This window comes from Mastigoproctus giganteus, chromosome 1 (genome assembly GCF_048544385.1).
Source record: "Mastigoproctus giganteus isolate SK-2022 chromosome 1, ASM4854438v1, whole genome shotgun sequence".
In the NCBI taxonomy this organism is placed as follows: Eukaryota; Metazoa; Arthropoda; class Arachnida; order Uropygi; family Thelyphonidae; genus Mastigoproctus; species Mastigoproctus giganteus.
The window spans coordinates 143,917,913-143,943,064 of NC_143575.1; the positions used below are offsets into that span (position 1 = coordinate 143,917,913).

Here is a 25,152-nt window from a genome sequence, read left to right on the forward strand (position 1 = left end):
GACAAAAGATAGAATTTTACTTCTGTAAAAAAAAAAAAAAAAAAATCTGAGTTTATTGCAGTGCAACAATTAATTTTAATTATCTTTGTAAGAATATTTAATTTTTTTCTTGTAAAAACATGAAATAATTAAATTGTATTGACATTTTAATGCAGTGATATGCAAACTATAGTCTGTAGACTCCGGGGGACCTGCAGACAAGTCTGTGGGGTTTTGTGAGAAGGTGCAATTTTTGCTTATTATGTGCACCACAAATGAGTTACTTATCAAAAAAAGTAAATGTGCACTCCTCATACAAATTCTGAGGTTTGTTTTGAGACTCTTTTTTTTCATCAATTATTTGTGGAAACCAAGAAACCATGTATGGGCATACTGCATACATATAGACAGGCAGATTTTTAATTTCATCTTTTAAATCTGCATAATTTGAAACACTGAAGGGCAAATTTTTAAGGTGGGTTAGAAATATTTTGTCAGTCAGAATATTTTATTATTGAGAACAATTAAACAAAATGGTATTTTAATTTGGGACAGGAGATCTGCTATAGATGAAAAGAGGCCCATGGTTGAAAACTTTTGCATGACACTGTTCTAATGAATATTTTACTTCTTTTCTTCTTCTTCCCCCCCTCTCTCTCTCTCTCTCTAGCAAAACTAACAATTTGGAAGTGATTAAGAGAAAAAAAATGCAGTTTAAATGTAATATAATTTTACATGCTATATAAGTTTCAGTATACAGTATAAAGTTACATAAATTTGGTTTACTGTAAAAGTATGAATGTACTACATTTTCAAGTGTATAACTTATAGAATGAATAATCAAATGTTGGTTTTGTATTATTTTGTTTTGTTTCAGAACTGATAAAACACTACAGAATATTGTATATAAGCTTGTGCCTGGTCTCTTCCAAAGTAAGTCATCATGAAGATTTTAAAATTATTTGATCTTAGTTCTGTATGTGTCTAAGGATATTTGCAATTCTCTTTTTGAAAATGTGTTCCATTGTTAGAATATTTAATGCCACTATAGGAGGCTGCGATCAACCCTGTCACTTCCTGAAGTGTGAATATTTCTGGGAATCTTCCTGAAAATTGTGGTAGTATTTATTATTATTATTAAATCCACTTATTTAATGCAAGGTGTAGTTCCTGAATGACCATCTGGATTGTGTAATTTAATACATCTTTAAATTCAACATAACATGTTCATTAAAAGTATATATAAAATAAAAACTGCTATGACAAAAAACATGGACTAAGTAACAAAAAAAAAATTAGTAATAGTATTAGTAGTATTATTTTCCATATAAATGCAAGGAAGCCACAGGCTTTTTCTGCACTGGAAAAAAAAAAAAAAAAAAACAAGTAGATAAGAAAACAAATTATATGCTTCCCTCCTCACACAGATAAGTATCCAGTTTACCTTTGAATTTGTTCAAGCTGTCAGCCTCAACTACCTGCAAGATCAAAATCCTGACCAGGGGCAACTTGTTTCAGCTATTAATGACTCACTGACTAAAAGAAAAGTTCCAATAATCTAATCCAAGCCTCAAGCCCTGTAATTTCAATTTATGACCCCTAGTTCTGGAATTCTTTAGAACAATAAGAATTCCACATTCATTCATTCGATAAATCATTGATAGGACACCATGGGCTTTCCTGACTGCCTGTTTATACTGTTCAGAAAACTTCACATCTATCCATATTGTAATTCCAAGATCCCTTTCCTCCTCCACTGTTTTTAATTCAACCCCACCAATTGTATAATTTATTTGTGGGTTGCTATTCCCCAAGTGTAAGACCTTGCATTTGGCAGCATTAAAACATAGCTGCCACTTCTCTGACCATCTTTGAAGTTGTTCAAGTTATCCTGAAGGAGTGCTGCTTGGCACTGATTATTAACAACTCTCCCAATATTTACGTCATCTGCAAATTTTGGCATCATGCCTTCTAACCCTTTGTCGATGTTGTTTATGAAAATGAGAAACAACAGTGATCCAAGAAACGATCCTTGGGGGACCCACTCCTGACATTACACCAATCTGAAGAATATCCATTAATCACAACCCTCTGCCTTGCAACCACCCAGAAATCCATCTTAGAATCTTACCAATGATCCCAACCTGTTCAAGTTTATACAGTAATATAATGTATAAACTCTCATGAGTGACTGAGTCAAATGTTTTGCTAAAATCCAAATAAAAACTATGTCAAAATTATTCCCAAAATCCGGCTCACGAGTAGCCTGATAAGTTAGTTAAGCATGATTTACTCTTAACAAAGCCATGTTGTGTGTCTTTCAGAATGCCATATCTATCTAAATGTCCCTGGATTGCATTCTTAATTACTGCCTCTACGATTTTTCCTACAACCGAAGTCAGATTAACCAGTCTGTAGTTACCAACTTCACTCTTAGAACAGCTTTTATGTATTGACGATACATTGGTACTTCTCCAATCGAAAGAAATCTCCCCTGAGTCTAAAGGTGCCCTCATAATTAAGCTCAATGGTTCAATACACTCCCTAATGCTCTCCCTCAAAACTACAGGATATATATACCATTAACTCTGGGAGCTTTGCCTTTAAGCTTAAAAGTTTTTTCTAATAAATCATCTATAATTACGACATCACTAACTTCATATAGCTCAGCCTCTTCTCAGCACGAAGGGTCTTTCATCAGTAAAGACAGATGCAAAGTAACTGTTCAGTTCATCTGCAACATAAGCTGGATTGTCTAAGACTTCCCACATCCAGTCCACAAGGGTCCAACTGGATTAGCTTTTTTCTTCCTTCTATTTGTGTGTGACTCTGATGAGTGCAACGAACAGTTGTGTAGAGAAATAGAGTGGACCAGTAAACCAGAATATCTTGTATTGGGGGTTTTTAACTTTTTAGATATTGACTGGAACTTGTCAGTTGGCCACTGACATGCTAGCAAGACTTCTGTGGATTAATTGGAGGATTATTTTCTACAGCAACAAGTTCAAGGGGCAACCAGAGGGAGTAATACTCTTGATCTGATTTTCAGTAGTGATTATTCATGCATTAAGAATTTGCAGATAAAGGAACCACTTGGTGACAGTGATCACAGTGTACTGATATGGGATTTACTTAAAGATGTAACTAAAATCAAAGGTAAAGGGAAGGATTTTTGCTTTCGTAAAGGTGACTACAGTGGTCTCAGACAGTTTTTAAATTCTATACAGTGGGATCAACTGATGATGTTACCAACAGTGAATTCTAAATGGGAAGCCTTCAGGGACATAAGCTTGGAGGCTGCTAGGCTTTTCATACCAACTAAGAAATACTGTTTAAGGTTCAGGCCTAAATGGATGTCAGATGAATTAATAAGACTTGTGGCAGAGAAGAAAAATGCATGGGATGCATATAAACTATCAGGCAAAACAGAATCCTATGGCAGATATAAGCTAGTCTGTAATCAAGTCACGAAGGAGGTTAGACAGGCGAAGGCAGATTACGAGAAATCTTTGACAAAGGATGCAAATAAAACAGCAAAGGGTTCTTTACTTATGTAAACTCTAGAAGGAAGTGGTTGAATTAAGTTTATCAAACTCTAACAGGGACCTAAGTGATTTTGTAATAACTGAGAGCAAAGTGGAGGAGAAATTGTTGAAGTTAAACATAAAAATGGCACCTGGGGTGGCTGGAATCTATCCCGTTATATTGAACGAGGCAGGGAGGGAATTTAGCAAACCCTTAGCCATAATTATGAGAGCATCCTTAGATTCAGGGGAGGTCCCCATCAACTGGAAATGTGCAAATGTATCCCCAATTCACAAAGGGGGTTCAAAGGGTGACACAAATAATTATAGACCTGTTAGTTTAACTTCTGTTCTGGGGAAAATAATGGAGTCACTGGTTAAAGAGGTGATAAAGGATCACCTAGACAAGACTGTAGTAATAGTTCAGTCACAGCATGGATTTGTGAAGGGGAAGTCTTGTCTGACCTATTTGATTGGATGCTATGATATGGTCACAAAGGAACTGGATGCAAAAATAATTTTGATATCATATACTTCTTGGATTTCAGGAATGCTTTTGATACTTTTGCACATGGAAGACTGTTGTACAGATTGGAGCAGTATGGCATTAAGGGCAGGTTGCTGCAATGAATAAAGGGATGATTGAGTGGGAGATGGCAGAGAGTGGTAGTAAATGGTCATTGCTCCACATTGACTAATGTTATTAGTGGAGTCGCCCAGGGTTCAGTGCTGGACCCATTGTAATTTTATGTATTTATCAATGATATCGATGAAAGTATATCAGGCTTAATGTCCAAGTTTGCAGATGATACAAAGGTTGGCAGGAATGTTAATGACAGTAATGGCAGTATGCTGCTGCAATAGAATCTAGAAAAGTTAGGCAGATGGGCTGAGAAGTGCCAACTGCAGTTTAACATTGACAAATGCAAAGTATTGCATATGAGTAGCAGTAACCCAAGAGAAATGTACCAACTGTGTGGTACTACACTCAGGGAGATTGAGAATGAAAAAGACCTGGGGGTAATTGAGCAGTCAGATATGAAGTTCTTTGAGTAGTGTAGATGGGTTGCCAGAGCAAATCATGGAGTTTTGTCAATGGTATTGCCTTTAGCCAGCGGGTAGTTGGTTGGTGGAACAGACTTCCATCCCTTGTTGTGGAAGTTGATAGCCTAAATAAATTTAAGGCTCAGCTGGACAGGTATTTCGAATAAGCGGAGGGGTGAAGTGGAAGTTTTTTTGGCTGATGCTGCATAAGCTTGCTTTCTTGCATCATATGCCTCTACTAATGTTAATATATAGGAATTTTGCTAGCAGAGACATGGAGTTGATTATCCCTTTGTATAAGGCAGTGGTCAGGCCACACCTTGAGCATTGCATACCGGTTTGGAGACTTCATTTTAGGAAGAATGTAGAGTTGCTAGAATGAGTACAGAGAAGGACAACAAAATTGGTGAGAGGAACAAAGGGGTGTGCTTACGAAGAAAGTCCTAAGTTCTGTGAGGTGATCTGATTGAGGTGTAGAAAGCCTTGAATGGTTTGAGCAGGCTCAATGCTGATGGGATACTTCCGCTTGCTCAGACTAAGAACCTAAGGGGAGCATAGATTCAAATTGAGGAAAGACTGTTGTAGAATAGATATGCGGAAGTTTTCCTTTAGCCATCGGCTAGTTGATTGCTGGAACAGACTTCCATCTGTTGTTGTGGAGGTGATAGCTTAAATAAATTTAAGGATGAACTAGACAAACATTTAGAGTGATTGGATGGGTGAAATGGGAATTTTTTTTTTTTTTTTGACCGATGCTGTATAAGCTTGCTTTCTTGCATCATATGCCTCAACTAATGCTAATGTAAAAAAATTTTTCGTCCCCTTCTCTCTTAGCCAGTGCTTTCTCATATGCAGCCTTGGCCTCCCTGACCTTATTTGTGGTAATATTACAGATCAACATTTACCTGTTATAGGCTTCAGTTCTTTTCATCGCTCTATAACCGTCTCGTGCTATCTTTTTATGCTCTACTTGACCAACCAGCTATGCAGTCATTCATTTCAACTTCCTCCTCCTGCAATATTTTCTTAAATGTATGAATGCGTTCATGGCTTATGTGATTTTTGCTTTAAAAGTATTCCCTAATTTAGATGTATTCACCATCCCTCGGCAATCCACCCAGTTCACAGATGCCATATAGCTCCTTAAACTGCCCCAAGTCCACTCTTCTGAAGTTAAAGCCCATGCCTTTACCTTTAATTATTACAAAATCTTTCTTCATCTTCCAGCTGATTGCATGATCACTTCCTGACAATGGTTCCTGTACTGTGATGTCATCTGAATCATCAGTAATGATGAGGTCAAGAATATTCTCACCCCTAGTACTTTCTCTAACGTTCTGGTACAAATAAAATCTAGTTTATTTAAAAAGGTTTTTTCTCATTGTGTGTTTCTCTCCTACTTATTTCAGTCAGTCTGGGACAGATTAAAGTCATCCATAATATGACATTCATGCTTGCTTGCCCATTCCATTTGCATGTAAAGACTTGTCATATTCTTCACAATCTTCTGGTCTGTAGATTACTCCCACTTTCATTGTTCCTTTGCTTCCAACTAACTCACACCGCAGATTCTTTGCTGACAGACAACTTCTGGTTTTGATAAGAACCCTCCACCCCTTCTATCTTCTCTGTCTTTCCTAAATACATTATGCATACTGTAAAATGCTACATCAACAATGTTTTTGCCATTTTTCTCAATTTCTCAAAGAAAAGTTCTCAGATTTTCTCATTGGGTTACCCCCATTTCATTCAGTTTACCTCGGAGGTGGAAGTAAAGGTACTTTCCCTTTGCTTGATGGGCTGGTTTGTATGGATAGTCTTAGAGTGAGACCAAAGAGTCTATAGGAAACCCATTTGTTGTGGATAACATACACATCACAGCAAGAAAACACTCATAAAAATAGTATTTAGTGTATCATAAAAATAGCAGATCTCAAAAATGTGGCAAGAGAAGATTTTGGAAAAGTATATTTGGGATGGGGAACAAAGTCAGAGAGAAGCATTCACATCCATTGCTACTGTGTGTGTTCCTTACTGTTTGTGCTTAACAGAATGAATCTAGAGCATGTTACAGACTTGTCAGGCACGACATGGTCAACTGGCGACAGTAAATTTGGCGATGGTCAACTCAGCTACAAAAATTATAATAAAAACATTTCTGTTAAATTTATTTCATGAATAATCAATATTGTCTTGTGATTACAATTGCTGTTAATACATAAATGCCCCGGTGGCATTATTAAAATGTTTATTAACTATTTATACTCACAAAGTTGATGAGATATATTAAATCCCAGTGTTTCATTAAATTTTTAACAGAAAAAAATATGAATGAGAGAGAGAGAGAGGAATTCCTGACTATAGACATTTTTCGAGTAAACAGTCTTGTTCTCTATAGTTAGAGAAGGACGCTACATGGTTGTTTTCCCTTAAGTTATTATTATATTAATACCACTCTTATACCACATTAAATTGTAACATTAACTGTTGCTTATTTTAAAAATCTTCGGAAACACTTTGCATCATGCCATCTTTGATGTCTTGATGCAAACTTTGCATTACATTCAAAAATGATCACATCTATTGCATTTGTTCCCCAAAGAAGACATTATTAATGCAATTACCAGTCTAGAAAATTATTTACCAGAAGATTTTGAACCAATTTTAGAATGGTTTACCAATCCATATATAGGACATCTCAGAAACAATAGTACCAGAGCTGCACCAACATTTCCCTCTAATATTTGGTCCGTATACCAATGAACATTAAGTGAAAGCAATAGAACACAATTTTGCTGAAGCTTGCCATCACGAACTACAGTTATCCTTTGGCAGTAGTATTGCTCACCCCACTTTGTGGATTTTTATAGACAAGTTAAGGAAAATTCAAAAAACTTATGATATAGATTTTCGAAAGAATTATTGCTGGCCATGAGCGTCCATGGAAACGAACATGCTATGAAGAAGCTGACTGCAGAATTTAAATAAAGCAATAATTATAGTTGCCAAAATATAGGATATCTTCATGGTATATCCTACAACTGCAGTATGGATTAAAAAAATAAAGGATTTGTAGTTTTATAGTTTATTTTCTAGGATTATTAAAAAATTTCAAACATGTATACATATCTATGCAATAAATTCTCTTCTAATAAACGTGTGTTCTTAATAAATAACATATTGCACTGAGATATTTGACTTAACAAATTTCCATTAATAAATTTATAATAACCCTAAATAAAAACAAGTATATAATTTTCTTTCCAAAATAATTTTTGTCGCCAGTTTGACTGTCGGCAAGTTGTCATTACCCCGTCAGGCATGCTGTGTGCAGCTGCTGGAGTGGAGGCTGCACACAGTTTTATCAAGGGTAAAAGACCCTGTGTATATTGAGGATGCTAGTGGTACTGTATACAAGAACAAATGTCCAGATTGTGGAGACTGTTATACAGGGAAGTCAGAACATAAGTTTAATGATCATATGAGGGGGACATAAAAGCAATAGAGTCCACTGATTATGGGAAATCTTCTGTGACTGAGATCTTCTGGGAAGAAGTTCATCAATTTTCCCAGGTGATGCATTTATTGTCGATCGTTCACCTAGGTATTGCCACCAGCAATAGCTCGTAAGGATGAATTTGTTCTTTGGAACAAAACACCATTAATAGAGATAGGGAAGTCCATATTCATCCCCTCTTTGAGACAATGATCCTTGGATGAGATGAATAGTTCTGCTTGGCACATCCTTGGGGCATTTCTGGTTTCCATGCACTATGTGTAAGATAATTCCCATACTCATCCAGTAACATGTACCAAGAGCTGTGATTCTGCTGGTATTATTTAAGGACATACTGTGACGGTAAAGTTCCTCTGTTGATAAAGGAGGCTTTTGAAAGCTTCAGTGTTTTTTTTTTTATCACTTTTTTAACTCAGTAATATCCATATATTTTTAATATTATCTGTTTATTATTTTTATCACTTTTAACTCCATATTTTTATCAGTGTATTCTATTTTTGTATTAAATATACAGTTTTATTCATTGTTTAATTTAATTTTGTTTTATTAAAGTCTTTGTCATATATACTGGTTAGTGGACCTTTTGCAGTTATGAATAATCAACTACCCTCTGGCTGAAAGCATATTTCCTTTTGTCAGGGGAAACAGGAAGTATATTGTGCAAAAAAGGATATGTGGAATAAGTCTAGGGGCAAATGTTGAAAATGTTGTAGAGCGGATATCATCTTATAAGGGCACAAAGGGTGATATTGTTTGTACGTATTGGCACTAGTGACATTAAGAGTAGGGGATCTGCTGACTTACTTAAAAAGTACAGGGAAACATTGAGGAAAAGTGATTTAGGGTTCTACTTTGAAAGTGATTTAGGGTTCTACTTTAAAAGTGATTTAGGGTTCTACTTTGAAAGTGATTTAGGGTTCTACTTTTGAGTGTCTACAATTCTGCTTGGTCAGAATTGTAGACACTCAAAAAAAAACCAAATTGTAGACACAGCAGGAAGAGAGGACATGGACATGTGTATATGTAAGGGCAGCACCTAGAACGTTTGTTCAACTCCGCCTCGTATCTCTGTGAAGAACAGTATCACTACAATTGGGCCAGATGTGTGTGACGTCAGTTTGTGTGTATTATGTGTGTGTGTTCTGTTCTGGCCGCTTGGCTACCCAGAAGCATCAGTCACCTGGACAGATGATTCTGAGTACTCGTCCACACCACGGGAAGGTGGGTCAGTCCCAATAAAACATGTACCGTCTGAACCTCTGGGGGCCCATTCCAGAGGCAAGAGAGGAGAAATAAAAAAATAATAATAAATAAAAACAACTACCCGTGGTGCAGGTTATAAAAAAAAAAAAAAAAGAAAAGAAAAAAATAATAATAATAAAAAAAAATAAAAAATAATAAAAAAGCTAGTGGTGCATGCAGGTAATATATTATAATAATAAAGTGATATATTTATGTATGAGAAATAAAAATAAAATAAAAATTGATAGTGTGGCAAATTGAGCAAAAAAAACCCCCGATAATAATTATATTAATAATAAAATTAAAATAAAAATAATAATAAAAAATAAATAAAAATAATAAAAATTTAAATAAATAAAATAAAAAATATAAAGAAAAAAAATAATAAATAAATTTAAAAAAATAACAAAAATAATAAATAAAATAAATAAATAAAAAAATAATAATAAATAATAAATAAAATTAAATAAAAATTTGAATTTAGCCTTTAGCCTTAATTTGAATTTAGCCTTCCCCTTCACAAGTGTGAAATCTAGGCTGTAGAATCGTTTGTCTGGTTTTGGTTGGCATTGGCATACATGGTCTTTCGCCTGGTAAAAATGCCAGATGCAAAGGCCTGCAGGGAGGAAAGATTGTCTGGAGTCTGGATTAGTTGATCCACATTGGTTGGGGAGAAGTTCAGAATGTCTCTCCGAAGTTGATCTCTGAGATCCTCGTATAAGTCACAGTCAAAAAGGTGGTACCAGTTTTCCTTACCTCCACAAAAGCATAGGTCGGTAGCGAGAAGCCCCAGTTGGTACAGTTTTCATTGAGGGAGCCGTGGCCGTTCACCAAGAAGGACGTTTCAAGGATGAGAGAGAACCAGGATCTTGCAGTTTTGGTCATCGCAAACTTTACCTCGGGGAGGAATCTTTTGGTTACTGTGCCTTGTGGTGACGTATTCCACCTGATTTGCCAGATGTTGACCAGTTTGCTGTAACATCTTGTTTTTTCCCACTTATCATCTGCAGTGAGATTAAGCTCAATATCCAGAATACAGGTTGGTATTTTCTTTCTGATTCTGAAGCAGAGACCACGGAAGATCATAAACAAATCAAGCGGGAGAGTTCCCGCAATTACCTGAATAGCTGCTGTGGAGACAGTCCTGCATATACGGTGGGTAGCCAGGATCATTCCTCTTTGAATGGAGTTCAGTTTGTTTCTCATTTTTATAATAACTGCACGGTGGAACTACACACCGGCAGCATAAGTTACAATGGGTAGGAATACTGCTTTGTAGTATAGCGATAACGTTCTCTTAGACAAACCCCAATCACTTCGAGAGACTCTGAGGATGGAGGCAGAAAAAGGGAGTACAGTAAACCCCCACTATTCGTGGTCGCTGATTTAATATAAAATGAAACCTAAAAAAAATGTGAATTTTAAAGCGCCGTGAACATTTTCCCCCATAAAAATACATGGGCGTGGCTAAAATTATCTTTCCTGGTTAAAACAGCGCTCAGTGGGTGGGGGAGAGGGGTGACAAAATCGCGAGCATGGATGTTTCTCGCTAATCCTTGTTCAGTATGTGTTATGCGCTTGTCATGGAAGGTTTCCTCTTTTGCTTTTAATTTATATGCTTATAAATTGAATAAATTTATCAATTTATAAATTGATATGCTTACAAAAGTGATAAATCTACCGTTTTGCAGTATAAAACAGACTTTTTCGAGTGTGTTAACGGAAGAAAGTGACTTTATTGTGGACAAGTTCTTTCTAACCCGTACAAAAATATGGCTACGAATAACAAGAGAAATGTGAAAATATCAAAGAAGGTGATGACATTAGTGAATAAAATTGAGTTATTAGACAAATTTTCTAATGGTGAAAGTGTCTCCTCAGTGGCAAAACATTATAAAATCAATGAGTCAATGGTACGATCAATCAAAAAATCGGAAGAAAAAATCTGCCGTAGTGCCCGTGAAAACGCGCTAACTGCTTCAAAAATTTGCTCTGCAACTCGTGATGTTAAATTAGTAAAAATGGGAAAGCTTTAACTCTGTGGATAGAAGACCGAACTCAAAATAAAATTCCGTTAAGTTCACTCATCGTTCGTGAAAAGGCAAAACTCCTTTATCAACACTTTAGCGAAACTGGTGATAGCACTGGCAGGATAAGTTTTTTAGTTAGCAAAGGCGCTGGTTTGAAATTTCTAATAAATATTACATTTAATATTAAATTGTTTCTTATTTTCATTTCGATGCCATATGCTTGCATTTCACTATGTACTGTCTATGTACATAGTCATATTATGAAGGTACATATAATACATACATAGACAAAATTTTAGACTAGTTTTTCTTATATACAGTATTTCGTACTTTGGAACGGAACCCCTTTATTACTATGGGAGCCATAACTCAGTATTCGCGTTTTCGGTATTTGCGGCATTTCTCAGGAACATAACCCCGCGAATAGCGGGGGTTTACTGTATATGATGAGAGCCTTGTCAATCAATTTGGCCTTGGAGAAATTGTGCAAGGCTTATGGAGTAGAATTTTTCTCATTATGGCCAATGCTTCTACAGGGATGGGAGATAGTTAAATAGAAAGGGAGCAAGACAGTATGCTCAGTGGGCTGGAAAACTACTAGCTTGGGGGGGATTACAGAGATTAATAAATTAACAATAGCCACAGTCAGATGTGAAAGTGATTCTTGCATTGTTTCTATTGGAATGTGCAGCAGTCTGGAAATTAAGGTTCTAGGGATTTGAAGGCTTGCTGTGAGTCACCGTGGAACAGGTAAATACATGGGCTGTGTTAAGGTAACTAAGAGTAAGAACAGATGCATGTATACTTGTATGTACACCAATGATAGGAGCATAGTAAATAAATTTGATGAATTTGAAGTGCTGGTCAAGTTATCAAATGCAAACATTGTGAGGTTATCAGAGATGTGGTATCATTCAGATATAAGGGAAGCAGAATTTGAATATGTGGAGTACAGTGTGCACAGAAAGGACAGACGTTCATTCAAAATATTGTTAAGACACCCACCACCCAAGCCGAAGCTTATATGTGGCTTAGAACTTAACTTTTTTAACTCCTGCTCTTTAATAAAACTCAATAAATTATTAATTAATTAATTTAACACTACTCAAAATAATACAAGTAACTAAGATTGAGAGCTCATTATGCTGCTTGGCCCAAGCCAAGTGAGATAAACTTTGGATATCCATTGTAGGGTCCCACCTATCCCAATAGACTTGGTTTCCATCCCTGCCACTAGAAGGTGGGCTCTACTATCTAGCTTTTATTTGCTCTCTCTTTTAAATACAGCATAAACAAAATCATTAAAATAAGCAAACTTATATTTTTCCACAAACATAGTCCATAAGAATCTTTGCTCGAGCCTTCCCATCAATATCTCCGATCGACTCCTTATATTGACATAACAGCTGCAATAGAACATTATATGTCCAGATGTTTCCTCATGGTCTCCACACGGGCAATTCTGATCTTGTGCCAACCCTAACTCATAGAGCCTTTTAGCAATACCGTGCCCGGTAATAAGGAAGGCTGCATTCACACCAAACTTCTGCCAGACTTTCTTCCTTACATCAATAATATTAACTTTTGGCAAGAACATGTAGGTAACCCTACCTTTATCTGAGGTGTCGCACCACCTCCTTTGCCATTCTAACATTAATTTTGACAGTATCCTTCTTTTCTCAGATTGTATATCTTGTCTGGTATATAGCTTTCCATCATCTGGGCACGAATTCACATTTAATATTATCTTTCTTATATCAAAACGGACAGAATAATCAACAGATCCGCCGGCAGCCTACTTGAAACAACTTGAAGAGCTTCTGTCAAAACAGTTCAACATATCCTAGTGATAAACAAAAGAGCAAACCTTTGAGCAGTTAGCAAAATATACTTTTTTAATTAACGAATTTGTCATTCTAGAAGCCAAGCTGCTGAGGTATAAGTTATTATTGGGATAAAGAGGCAGTCATACAATAAATTAAGGGCTCTACCCTTTATGCCCCATTCCACCCTTATAACTCTCTTTAGCTTGACGTATAACGTTCTTATCTTCTTTTTTCAAATACTTAGCATACGGTAAAAAAACTGATCTGCTGTCCTATCAACGTGCCCAAGTACTTAACTGTCGTGACACATCAAACAGACGCTCCATGTGCACAAACCAAAGTCGCCTATTCTTGCTCAATTATCCTTTTAACAATAGTTACACAGTTTTAGTTTCAGAAATTTGTAAGCCATATAGTGTAGACCATTCCATTAAATCTCCCAAAACTCTTGCAGCCTGTTCTTCTATATGAGTTCGACCCCGAAAAAAAGAGAAAGGTCATTGGCATAGGCTGTCACATAAACACCCACATAATTTCGTTTTTGGAATTCATCTATTAGCACCAGGCCTGAGGACCGATCACAGAGCCCTAAGAACAACCTCTCACTACATCTTTTGCAATTTCTGTGTAAGCCGTTCTCAAAACACAGAAAACTATTTTTCAGAACATTTTGTTGCTCCTAACCTAGTTAAGATCCATTCCCACCACAGCCTATCAAACACACCATGAAAATTCACAAAAACACCAAGTACATACCATCCCTCATACTCCTGTATATACCTCACCATCTGACACATGGCATCTTCTGTTGATCTTCTCTTCCTATAACCAAATTGGTTAATTGGTTACAAGAAGACAACAGGTTTTGTTCATATCTCTATAACTCTACTAATACAGTAGTTGGTTGGTGGAACAGACTTCCATCCCTTGTTGTGGAAGTTGATAGCCTAAATGAATTAAGGGCTCAGCTGGACAGGTATTTCGAATGAATGGAGGGGTGAAATGGGAGTGTTTTTTTTTTTTTTTTTTTTTTTGGCTGATACTGCATAAGCTTGCTTTCTTGCATCATATGCCTCTGCTAATGCTAATAGTCATTATCTGCCCTTTATCGAGTATTACTGCTATATCTCCTTTATCTGCCAATTGTTTTGCAATTTTTTTGTTAAAATTCCTTTAATTAATTTTCTTATTTTTAATTGCGTTAAATCGATTTTTAATTGTGTTAAATTGATTTTTAATTGTGTTAAAATGAGTTTTGTTGGGTTAAATGGATTTTTATTTATTTGTTACTGTAATGTAAGTTTTTCGATTTTTTCGTTTTAATTTCTGAAGAGTAATATACGAAAGTGTTCTACGTACTATATCGAGGTAAACTCCTCTTGTTATTTTACAAATTATCTGACTGACATATATGTATCACAGTTTGTAAGATGCTTGTTCAGCTATTACTATTTTTAATAAAAATTAAGCTTCCGATAGTTATAAAATGATGTATTTTTGTTAGCTTTTGGAACGTAACCCCCCTTTTTGTACTGGTTCTTATTCCCATATAACACAGTTTCGCACTACACAAGATTTTATGGGAACCTAACTACCATGTTATCTGGGGGTGACCTGTACAGGAATTTTGCTAGTAGGGAAAAGGAGGTGATTATCCCTTTGTATAAGACAATGGCCATGCCTTGAGTACTGTGTACAGGTTCGGAGGCTCATTTTAGGAAGGATGTAGAGATGCTGGAACGAGTACAGAGAAGGGCTACAAGATTAGTGAGGGAAACAAAGGGTCCTCTTACCAAGAAAGGCTTAAGTTCTTGAAATTGCAGTGTCTGGAGACTATGTACCTGCGAGGTGATCTGATTGAGGTGTTTAAGGCCTTGAATGGGTTGAACAGTTCTTCCTCTTGCTCAAATTACGAACCTTGAAAGGGCATAAATTCAAATTGAGGAATACAATTGTAGAATAGATGTGTGAAATTTACCTTTAGACAGCAGATATTTGATTGCAGCTTAAATAAAAGGAGGAACTGGACAAACTTTTAGAGGGAATGGATGTGTGGAATGTTTTTTTTTTTTTTTTTTTGCTGCCTTTAACAAGGACAAGATCATTGATGAAAACCTTGTCAGTCAGACCTAGGTATTGGTTCATAAATTCCTCTATTATAGAGGAATTTATGTAAGGCTCTTGAATAGTTAAGATGTCTGTTTTCTTATCTTCCACTTTGATCGTAATCTGATTGATGATGGTGTGAGCTTGTTGACCATTTAGCTTGACAGATTTTAAAGTGTGATTCCTATCCCTATTAAAATGTAGGACCATAATTTGTTTAATGACTAATTGACAAACTGCATTTTAAAGTCTAATTGAGTGATTGTAATCAAGCTGACTTGCAGTTAGTACATTTTAGCTTTAGATTATAGGTTTTGCACTCGTTAAAGTCATGCCCACAGACACTAGAGGGCCCACATGTGCTGTCTTTTGGTCACACATATGTGCTATGTGTGACCAAAACTGAGGCATTTGAAACATTCTGTGATGTTAAAGTGTTTTCTAAACCTGTGGCTGCTCCAGCCTAGGTAGTCTTAGTTCTGGAGGATTTAATTTTAACTTTTCTTTCAAATTTTAAATTTTGAATCCTATCCCTCTTATTGTTTAATGACTCATTGAGAGACAGTGTGATATATTTATGATAATTGGGCAATATATTCACGATCTAGTTTAATGCCAGATTTTATCTTTGTAGGATATTTTAATACAAGAGCTGTTTTTGCTTGATCACAGGTCATAAATCTAGATTCTTTGTATATTTTTTGTGTGTCTTCTAAAATTTCATCTTTTGTTAGCAGCATATTAATATCAAAAATTAAAATGGAGGAGGCCTCACCCATTTGGTTTCTCAGTCTTAGTCCTTTATTAGCAATCTCAGGGTGATTCATGATGTGTTTTGCATCCTCTGTAATCACTGTCTGTTATTATGCTGGTAGTTTTTATATTTCTGAGTCCCTTGATTTTGATGTTCTTAAAGTGAGGTTGTAGTTGTTAGCATTAGCATTAGTAGAGGCATTTGATGCAAGAAAGCAAGCTTATGCGGCATCAGCCAAAAAAAAAAAATAATAATAATAATAAATAAATAAATAAATAAAAAATAACCACTTCCACTTCACCCCTCTGTTCGTTCGAAATACCTGTCCAGCTGAGCCTTAAACTTATTTAGGCTATCAACTTCCACAACAAGGGATGGAAGTCTATTCCACCAACCAACCACCCATTGGCTAATGGCAAATTTCCTCACGTCTATCCTACATCTGTCTTTTCTCAATTTGAATTTATGCCCTCTCAGGTAATTATTCTGAGCAAGAGGAAGAATCCCATCAGCATTGAACATGCTCAAACCATTCAAGGCTTTATACACCTCTATCAGATCACCACGCTGGTGCCTAGTCCCCAGACACTGTAATTTGCAAAACTTAAGCCTTTCTTCGTAAGAGCACCCCTTTGTTCCATTCACTAATCTTGTTGCCCTTCTCTGTACTCGTTCCAGCATCTCTACATCCTTCTTGAAATGAGGCCTCAAGACCTGTATACAGTACTCTAGGAGTGGCCTGACCATTGCCTTATACAAGGGAATAATCACCTCCTTATCCCTGCTAGAAAAATTCCTATATATCATCGACAATACACCATGAGCTACTCTTGCAGCCCGTCTGCACTGTTCAGAAAACTTCATATCTGCCTGCACAACCACCTCCAGGTCCCTTTCATTCTCTACCACTGTCAGTGTAGTACCACAGAGTTGATACATTGCTCTGGGGTTGCTGTTTCCCATATGTAGTACTTTACATTTGTCAATGTTAAACTTCATTTGCCACCTCTCAGCCCATCCTGTCCAGATCCTGTTGTAGTAGCATAGTGTCAGTAGTGTCCTTGACAACCCTGCCAACCTTCGTATCGTCTGCAAACTTGGACATTAAGCTTGATATACCATCATCAATATCATTTATAAATACAGAAAACAATAATGGACCCAATACTAAACCCTGAGGGACTCCACTAATAACATTAGTCCACGATGAGCAGTGTGTCCATTGATTACCACTCTCTGTCTTCTCCTCTTCAACCACCCCTTTATCTGTAGCAGCAATTTGCCTCCAATGCCACACTGCTCCAATTTGTGCAGCATTCTTCCATGTGCAACAGTGTCAAAAGCCTTTCTAAGATCCAAGTGTTTAATATCAAAGTTATTCCCTGCATCCAGTTCTTTTGTGACTGCATCATAGTATCCAATCAAATTGGTCAGGCAAGACTTCCCCTTAACAAAACCATACTATGTCTGAGCTATAACTGAAGTCTTGTCTAGATGATCCTGCAGTGCTTCTTTAACCAGTGCCTCCATTAATTTTCCAGGAACAGAAGTTAAACTCACAGGTCTATAATTACTTGTGTCAGCCTTTCATCCTCCTTTGTGAATTGGGGTCACATTTGCACATCTCCAGTCTGTGGGTACCTCCCCTGAGTCCAAGGAAGCTCTCATAATTATGGCTAAGGGTTTGCGTACTTCCTTTGCTGCCTCCTTTAATATAACTAGATAGATCCCATCCACCCCAGGTGCCTTTCTTGTATTTATCTTTAATAATTTCACCTCCACTTTGCTCTCAGTTATTACAAGATTCTCTAGCTTACTGCCAGAGTTGAATACACCTCTGGCATTCCCCTCGCTGAATAACTCTTCATGTGTGAATGTCGATGCAAAATATTCATTCAGTTTGTTAGCTACCTGAGCAGGATCATCAACAGTTGACCCATCGATATCAAGTGGACCAATCTGATTCATCCCCTTCCTTCTAGAGTTTACATAAGTAAAGAACTCTCTGCTGTTTTTCTTTGCATCCTTTGCCAAAGATTTCTCGTAATCTACCTTCGCCTGCCTAACCTCCTTTGTAACTTGGTTACAGATCAACTTGTATCTATCATAGGCTTCTGTGTCACGTGTTAATTTGTATGTATCCCATGCATTTTTCTTCTCTGCCATATGTCTCATTAGTTCATCTGACATCCACTTAGGCCTAAACCTTGAACAATATTTCATAGTTGGTATGTAAAGCCTAGTAGCTTCCAAGATAAGTTCTTTGAATGCTTCCCATTTTGAATTTGCTGTTGGTAACATCATCAGTTGGTCCCACTGTATAGAATTTAAATACTGTCTCAGTCCATCGTAGTCACCTTTACCAAAGCAATAACCCTTCCCTTTACCCCTGATGGTAGTTACCTCTTTGAGTAAATCCAACTCCAGCACACTGCGATCACTGCAAACTAATGGTTCATTTACCTGCAGATTCTTAATGCATGAAGAATCACTACTGATAATCAAATCAAGAGTATTACTCCCTCTAGTTGCCTCCCGAACATGCTGATGTAGAAAACAATCATCCAATCAATCCACAAAAACCTTGCTAGTGTGTGAGTGAACAGTCCCCAAATTCCAGTCAATATCTGGGAAATTAAAATCCCCCATTATAAGACTCTCTGATTTACTGGCCCACTCTATTTCCCTGTACAGTTTCTTATTATAGTCATCAGCGTCATTAGGCCTATAGCCCACTCCTACTCTCTATTTTGATCTCCCAATGCTTATGTCACACCAAGCTGACTCGACACTGCATTGTTCAGCAATGTCAACTGGCTTCACTTCCTTGGATTTTATGTATTTCTTAACTAATAGCATAACCCCTCCTCCCTTCCTATCCTGTCTATCCTTTCTGTAGATATTGTACTCCCCAAATTCCAGTTCTGCATTCCTTTTATCTGTGTGACACCATGTCTCTGAAATGGCCACAATATCTGCCTATGATGTTTTGAGCAATACCTCAAATTCATCAAATTTATTTACTAAACTCCTAGCATTGGTGTACACGCAAGTATACGTGCACCTGTTTCTATTCTTAGCTACCTTAACACAACCCATGTGTTCACTTTTACCGCAATGACTCCCAGCAGTCTCTGAAATATCCTGCATCTTGTTTTTCAGGCTACTGCTCATTCCAATAGAAGCAGTGCAAGAATCACTTTCACCTCTGCCAGTGGCTACTGTTAATCTATTAGTCTTTGTATCCCCCCCCCAAGCTAGCAGTTTTCCGACCCACCTAACACTGCCTCGATAGCATCAGCAAACATTCTTGCACCCTTTCTATTTAAGTGTATCCCATCCCCGTAGAAGCAGTCTCTCCTGTTAACAAGTACAGACCAGGCTGAAAAAAATTCTACCCCTTGAGCCTTGCACAATCTTTCCAGGGCCGAATTGATTGACAGGGCTCTCATCATATACTCCCTCCTATCGTGTGTGGGCAGAATTGCAGACTTGTTTAGTAATTACTTCTTTTACAGCCTCACTAGTCTATAATTATGAATCATCTGTTGGATGTAAGATAATAAGATTATCTCGTTATTTTTTCTCTTGGATTTTTGGTCCAATAATAGATTTACTTTGCTGGACTGTCTCTGTTTTTTGTGTCCTCAGTGCTTGGTCATCGATGAAGTCAACCTTGTCAGTCAGACCTAGCTAGATCTTGGTTCATAAATTCCTCTGTTATAGAGGGATTTATGTAGGGCTCTTGGGCATTTAATATCAGTTTTCTTATCTTCCATTTTGATCTTAATCTGATCGATGATGGTGTGAGGGCATAAGACTGGGGACACTGTGGCATTTGTTTCTCCAAACCATGTTCGTTCATAAGAAGAAATGAAAATGGTGATAGTGATCAATTGAGTATCCATATATAATTATGTAAATAAAAAAAAATCAATACACTCAAAATACTCTGCGTGAAATGCCTATAACTCTTCTAAGTTAAAATAACCTGAGTTATGGATGTGAAAGCAGCTTAATAAAGGTAATTCTGCCTCCCGATGCCAACTATGGCAACAGCCTTTGTCTGACCCACAGCATTAACATAAAGTTAAAAAAAAAAAAAAAAAAACACTCATAAACTAAGGTAAATTGCACAGTACTCAATAAAAATATGTTTATTTGATAGTTCATTGAAATCTCTTCCATACATATCTAAATTTTCCAGTTAGCAGCACTTTTTTCCAAAAAATGGATGAAAATTCATAGAGCTCGAAAATACATGCCAACACCAAGTGGCTAGCCACGATTCTTAGTCTGCAGTCCTGCTTTTCTTGCTGAACAATATTTAACCCCTTCAAAATTATCCCTAGATATCTGGTTTTTAGTTTTAAAAGTTATTTGGAACTACACGAGACATCTCGGGATAAAAACAAACAATAATACCTCCAAATGTAGGACTGAAATGTATTTACTTGGGCATTTATCTGGCTAATTTTGCATTAGCCAGATAAACCCCGAGATTTCTCGGAGTGAACTCCCAGATTTCTCAGGATTTTCTTACGCCTCACAGCAGGTGACTGGCTTTCATTTTACTTATATTGTACAGCAATGTAGTTAGTTCACGATTATAGCAGAGAAGGCAAATTCTCTACTACAGAGAATTATACAAGGAGCGAGGGAATGATACCAGCAGTGGGGAAGATGGATTGCAAAGTAGCAACACATACAACATACCCGATATTCTTCCTGATGAGGTAGAACATGCATTGAAGAAAATGAAGAATCGGAAAGCCCCGGGGGAAGATGAAGTTACTGTAGAGTTGTTAAAATTGGGAGGAAGAGACATAACACAAAAACTGGCAAGGCTCTTCACAAAGTGCATTAGAAAAGGTGTGATGCCTATGCAGTGGAATAATGCAATCATAGTTTTGCTGCATAAGAAAGGAGATAAATCAGAAATTGGAAATTATAGACCAATTAGCTTGTTATCCCATATCTACAAGTTGTTCACAAGGGTCATTACTAACAGATTAGAAAGAATACTTGATGAGAATCAACCGAAAGAGCAAGCTGGCTTTAGGACAGGATTCTCAACTATGGATCACCTTCACGTAATATCACAGCTAATGGAGAAAGCAAATGAATATAAAACACCATTATGCCTGGCATTTGTGGATTATGAAAAGGCATTTGACTCCATACAGCATAAGGCAATGTTTGGGGCACTGGAAAGACAAGGCATAGATACTCCATATATTATGATTTTGAAGAAAATATATGAGAGTGCTACATCCTTTATTAGACTAGACAAAGACAGTAGCAAATTTAAAATCGAGAAAGGAGTTCGACAAGGAGACACAATATCTCCGAAGCTGTTTACTGCTGCCCTTGAGGAAGCTTTCAGAAGATTAGACTGGTCACAGAAAGGAGTCAATGTGAACGGAGAGTACCTAAACCATTTACGATTTGCAGATGACATTGTGGTCATAAGCCACGATCCCAAAGAATTAGAGGAAAATCTTAATCAGTTATGCACAGTTAGTAAGGATTTTGGACTAAAGATGAATATGGTTAAAACAAAAGTAATGATGAACAAGTATGCCACGGAAAGGGAAATAATGATTGAAGGAGCAGTAATTGAAAAGGTGGAGTCATATACTTATCTGGGACAAGTTATTAGCTGTAATAATGATAAATGGCTGGAAGTCAAGAGAAGAATAAATTTTGGATGATAGCATTCAGGAAATATAGTCGCATACTGAAGAGCAATATCCCAGTTTGTCTGAAACGTAAAATAATGAATCAATGTATACTCCCCACCATGACTTATGGAAGTGAAACTTGGGCACTCACCAAAAGAATGGAAGAGAAGCTAAGAACTACACAGCGAAGAATGGAACGAATTATATTGGGAATCAGACTGTTAGATAAGAAGAAAAACACATGGATTAGGCAGCAAACTCAAGTAAAGGACATTCTTATCAAAACTAAAGAACTAAAATGGTCTTGGGCAGGACACATAGCTCGAAGACATGATGACAGATGGACTAAGAAAATAACAGAATGGTGCCCAAGAGGAGCTAGAAGAAAACCTGGAAGACAAAGGCGGAGATGGATAGATGAAATTCATGAGTTTTTGAGTAGTAAATGGATGGCCAGTGCTCAAAACAGAAGGAACTGGAAAGTTGCTGGAGAGGCCTTCATCTTGCAGTGGATTGAAAATGGCTGATGATGATGCTTGTGGCAGGAGGTTACTGCTTGTGCATTCCACTTGATTTTTTCAATTTATTTATATAATGAGTAGTGAAGAAGAGATTAGTGACATTGCTCAAGGTTTGTCGTAAAGTATTATATGCTGTGTGAATCCAAAAGTGGCTATGTTTGGACTTTCATAATATATGTAGGAAAAGGTACAGAAATGGATCCAGACTTTATCACTTCAATGGCATGTACTGCACCCAACTGAGCCTTCCTTTGTACAGCATCAAGCTTTCATCTATCGTTATGCCTGTTTTAGGAACATAGAGACTTCTAAATTTATTTTCTAAAACGCAATAGACATCATAAATCTTGTTTAGTTTTGGGTGCATATTTGCATCATATAACTCATTATCTGAGAAATTAAGGTATTGTTTTATCTTTTTATAATGCCTAAGAGCCATCGTAGTTCCAAATACTGGTGTCTCGAGTAATGGCTTTTTTGACCAGTGCATATATTTTTAGGGCTCTTTCACAATAACTTGCAGCATTTTCAGAGCAAAAAATACTCTCAATTCAGCATGCATCACAGGAGTCCAACTAGAATCACAAGCTCCACTTTGTTCTGCAAATTTATTAGTCTCAGAGCACACTAGATTGATTAGTTCTTCATCAAAAAATAAAGCCAAAAAGTCTATGGGAATCATTTCGTCTGTACTGCTTTCAATGCGCAAACCTGGATGCACAGCAAATGGAAATCTTGGAGGTGGTGATGGGGGGGGGGAAAGAGAGGTCTTTAATGCAGTCAATTTTGAACCACTGTCTAGCATCTAAAACACTGACATCACCATTTTCTTCATCTGAATCAAAACCTGAAACAGATTCATCAGAATTGGATTAACCAGAAGTTTCCAATTCACAATGTCACTAATCTCTTCTTCACTACTCATTATATAAATAAATTGAAAAAATCAAGTGGAATGCACAAGCAGTAACTTCCTACCACAAGCAATAATCGTGAATTAACCACATTGCTGTACAATATAAGTACAATGAAAGCCAGTCGCCTGCTGCCAGGTAAGAAAATCCTGAGAAATCTGGGAGTTCACTCCGAGAAATCTCGGGGTTTATCTAGCTAATAAAGCCTCTGTTTGGAAAAGGATATTGCCTCACAGTTGAAAATTATTATAAAAAAGGTAAAGTGCAGCCATTATCAACCCACTGCAGGATGGAAGCCTCCTCAACAATTCATGCTGAGGGAAATGGACCATAATCTGCCACGCTGGTCCATTGCGCGTTGGCAGATTGACTGTATTCAGCAGTCAGGCTTGAACCCTGGTCTACTCAAAGAGCGTGTGCTACTGCACTCCCGCTCCTGACCACTCGGCTATGGAGGCCTTTGACAATTATTATACCAGTCTCCAAATACCTGATATTCTCATCACACAGAAAACTGATGTTTATGGTACAGTGAGACTAAACAGAAAAGAAATACCCGAAATGCTAAAGAAGGAAAAGCTGAAAAGGCAAGAGGTTGCTGCTTTTCAAAGAGGGAAAGTCATGGCCTTAGGTTGGAAAGATAAAAAAGATGTAGTGTTGTTATCTGTGGTCCATAATCCTTCTCGGGAAGAAATAGAAACTCGAACAGGAGTAGTGAAGAACCCAAAGTAGTTTGTGACTATAACTTTTCTATGGGAGGTATAGATAAAGTTGGCAAACTATCCCCTGCCTAGGAAACGAATTAAAAAATACTACAGCAAAGTTTTCTTTCACCTAATGGACCTGGCTATGTGGAATTCATTTCTACTGTATAAAGCCACGATTTCAGATGGCCAAAAAGCTCTTTCACCCTTGATTGGACCTGATTGTTGAACTTATCAAGAAATATCACCTGCAAATTCCACCAGTTAGAAAGGGAAGACAGTCCTCAACATCCTGCCCAAATCGCTATTCACCAGACCATTACCCTATTGATATTCCACCAACTGAGAAGAGGAACTTTCCAACTAGAACTTGTCGGGTATGCCCCCAAAAGCGGAACAGAGATGGCAAGAAAATTTGAACGGAGACATGCTATGTGTGTGAAACTGGCTCTTGCATCACTCCTTGCTTCAAGACCTACCACACCAAGTAAAATTACTGTTTGTTTTTCATGAAATTCCTTTTTTTTTTTCTTTTTTTTTTTTTATGGAATTCAATTTGTCTTTCAGGGAATAAAGTAAGTTTGCATTTTTTTGTGTTTTTCTGTTCCTTTCTTTTAGCTTAAGCGCTAATTTATTTAAAAAATCTGTATAATTTGCACACTTTTTGGCATACACGAGATAACTCAGGATAGCCCAAATGGGTTAATTACTCCCATGTATTTTCTACTAAAAAATTTATAAAAAACAAAAAACTATACAAGTATTCACATAATGCATACTTTTAATCTGTAAAATAAAAAAAAGTCAATCCATTATGGCACATGTCCCGGTAAGGGGTTAATTCATCCCTTCACATTCTACTCAGTGCAGTGCTATTGATTTACAAAGGTCTAACCTATGTTATCTGACAGAGGAGCTCTGCTACTCTTCAGGATTTCACCATCCCAAATCTGAAAAACTTAGGTGACGAAACTATTTCTCCCTCAATCGCAACCTTGCTGGTCGTCCACTGAACAGGTGCTCTCTTGCAAGGAAATTTCTGCCCACAGTATCTAATGCCATGGACAAAAAAATGCTTTGTAATTGGTTTAGACCTTGTCTGCACACTGTGTTTTTGCTTATAGATCATGGATATTTAAATTTAATACAGTATCTGATACAGTATCTTTAATACAGATACTGTATTAAAATTATTTAATACAGTATCTTGTTTTTGTAGGGAACCAAAAACGTCTACACACACACTTACACTTCGATTGCCCTTGCTATTCAGGTAGTTCCCGACTTTACGAATTAATTCATTCCTA

General features: G+C 36.9%; 1 protein-coding gene across 1 annotated transcript in view; it reads left to right on the forward strand.

Moving 5' to 3' along the window:
• Positions 1-25,152, forward strand: part of LOC150091174 (uncharacterized) — a 234,173-nt gene that overhangs the window by 147,547 nt on the left and 61,474 nt on the right. Inside the window, exon 4 of the mRNA XM_090374566.1 lies at positions 857-912. Within this exon, the coding sequence (XP_090230692.1) occupies positions 857-912 (56 nt within the window). The remainder of the gene's footprint in view (positions 1-856; positions 913-25,152) is intronic.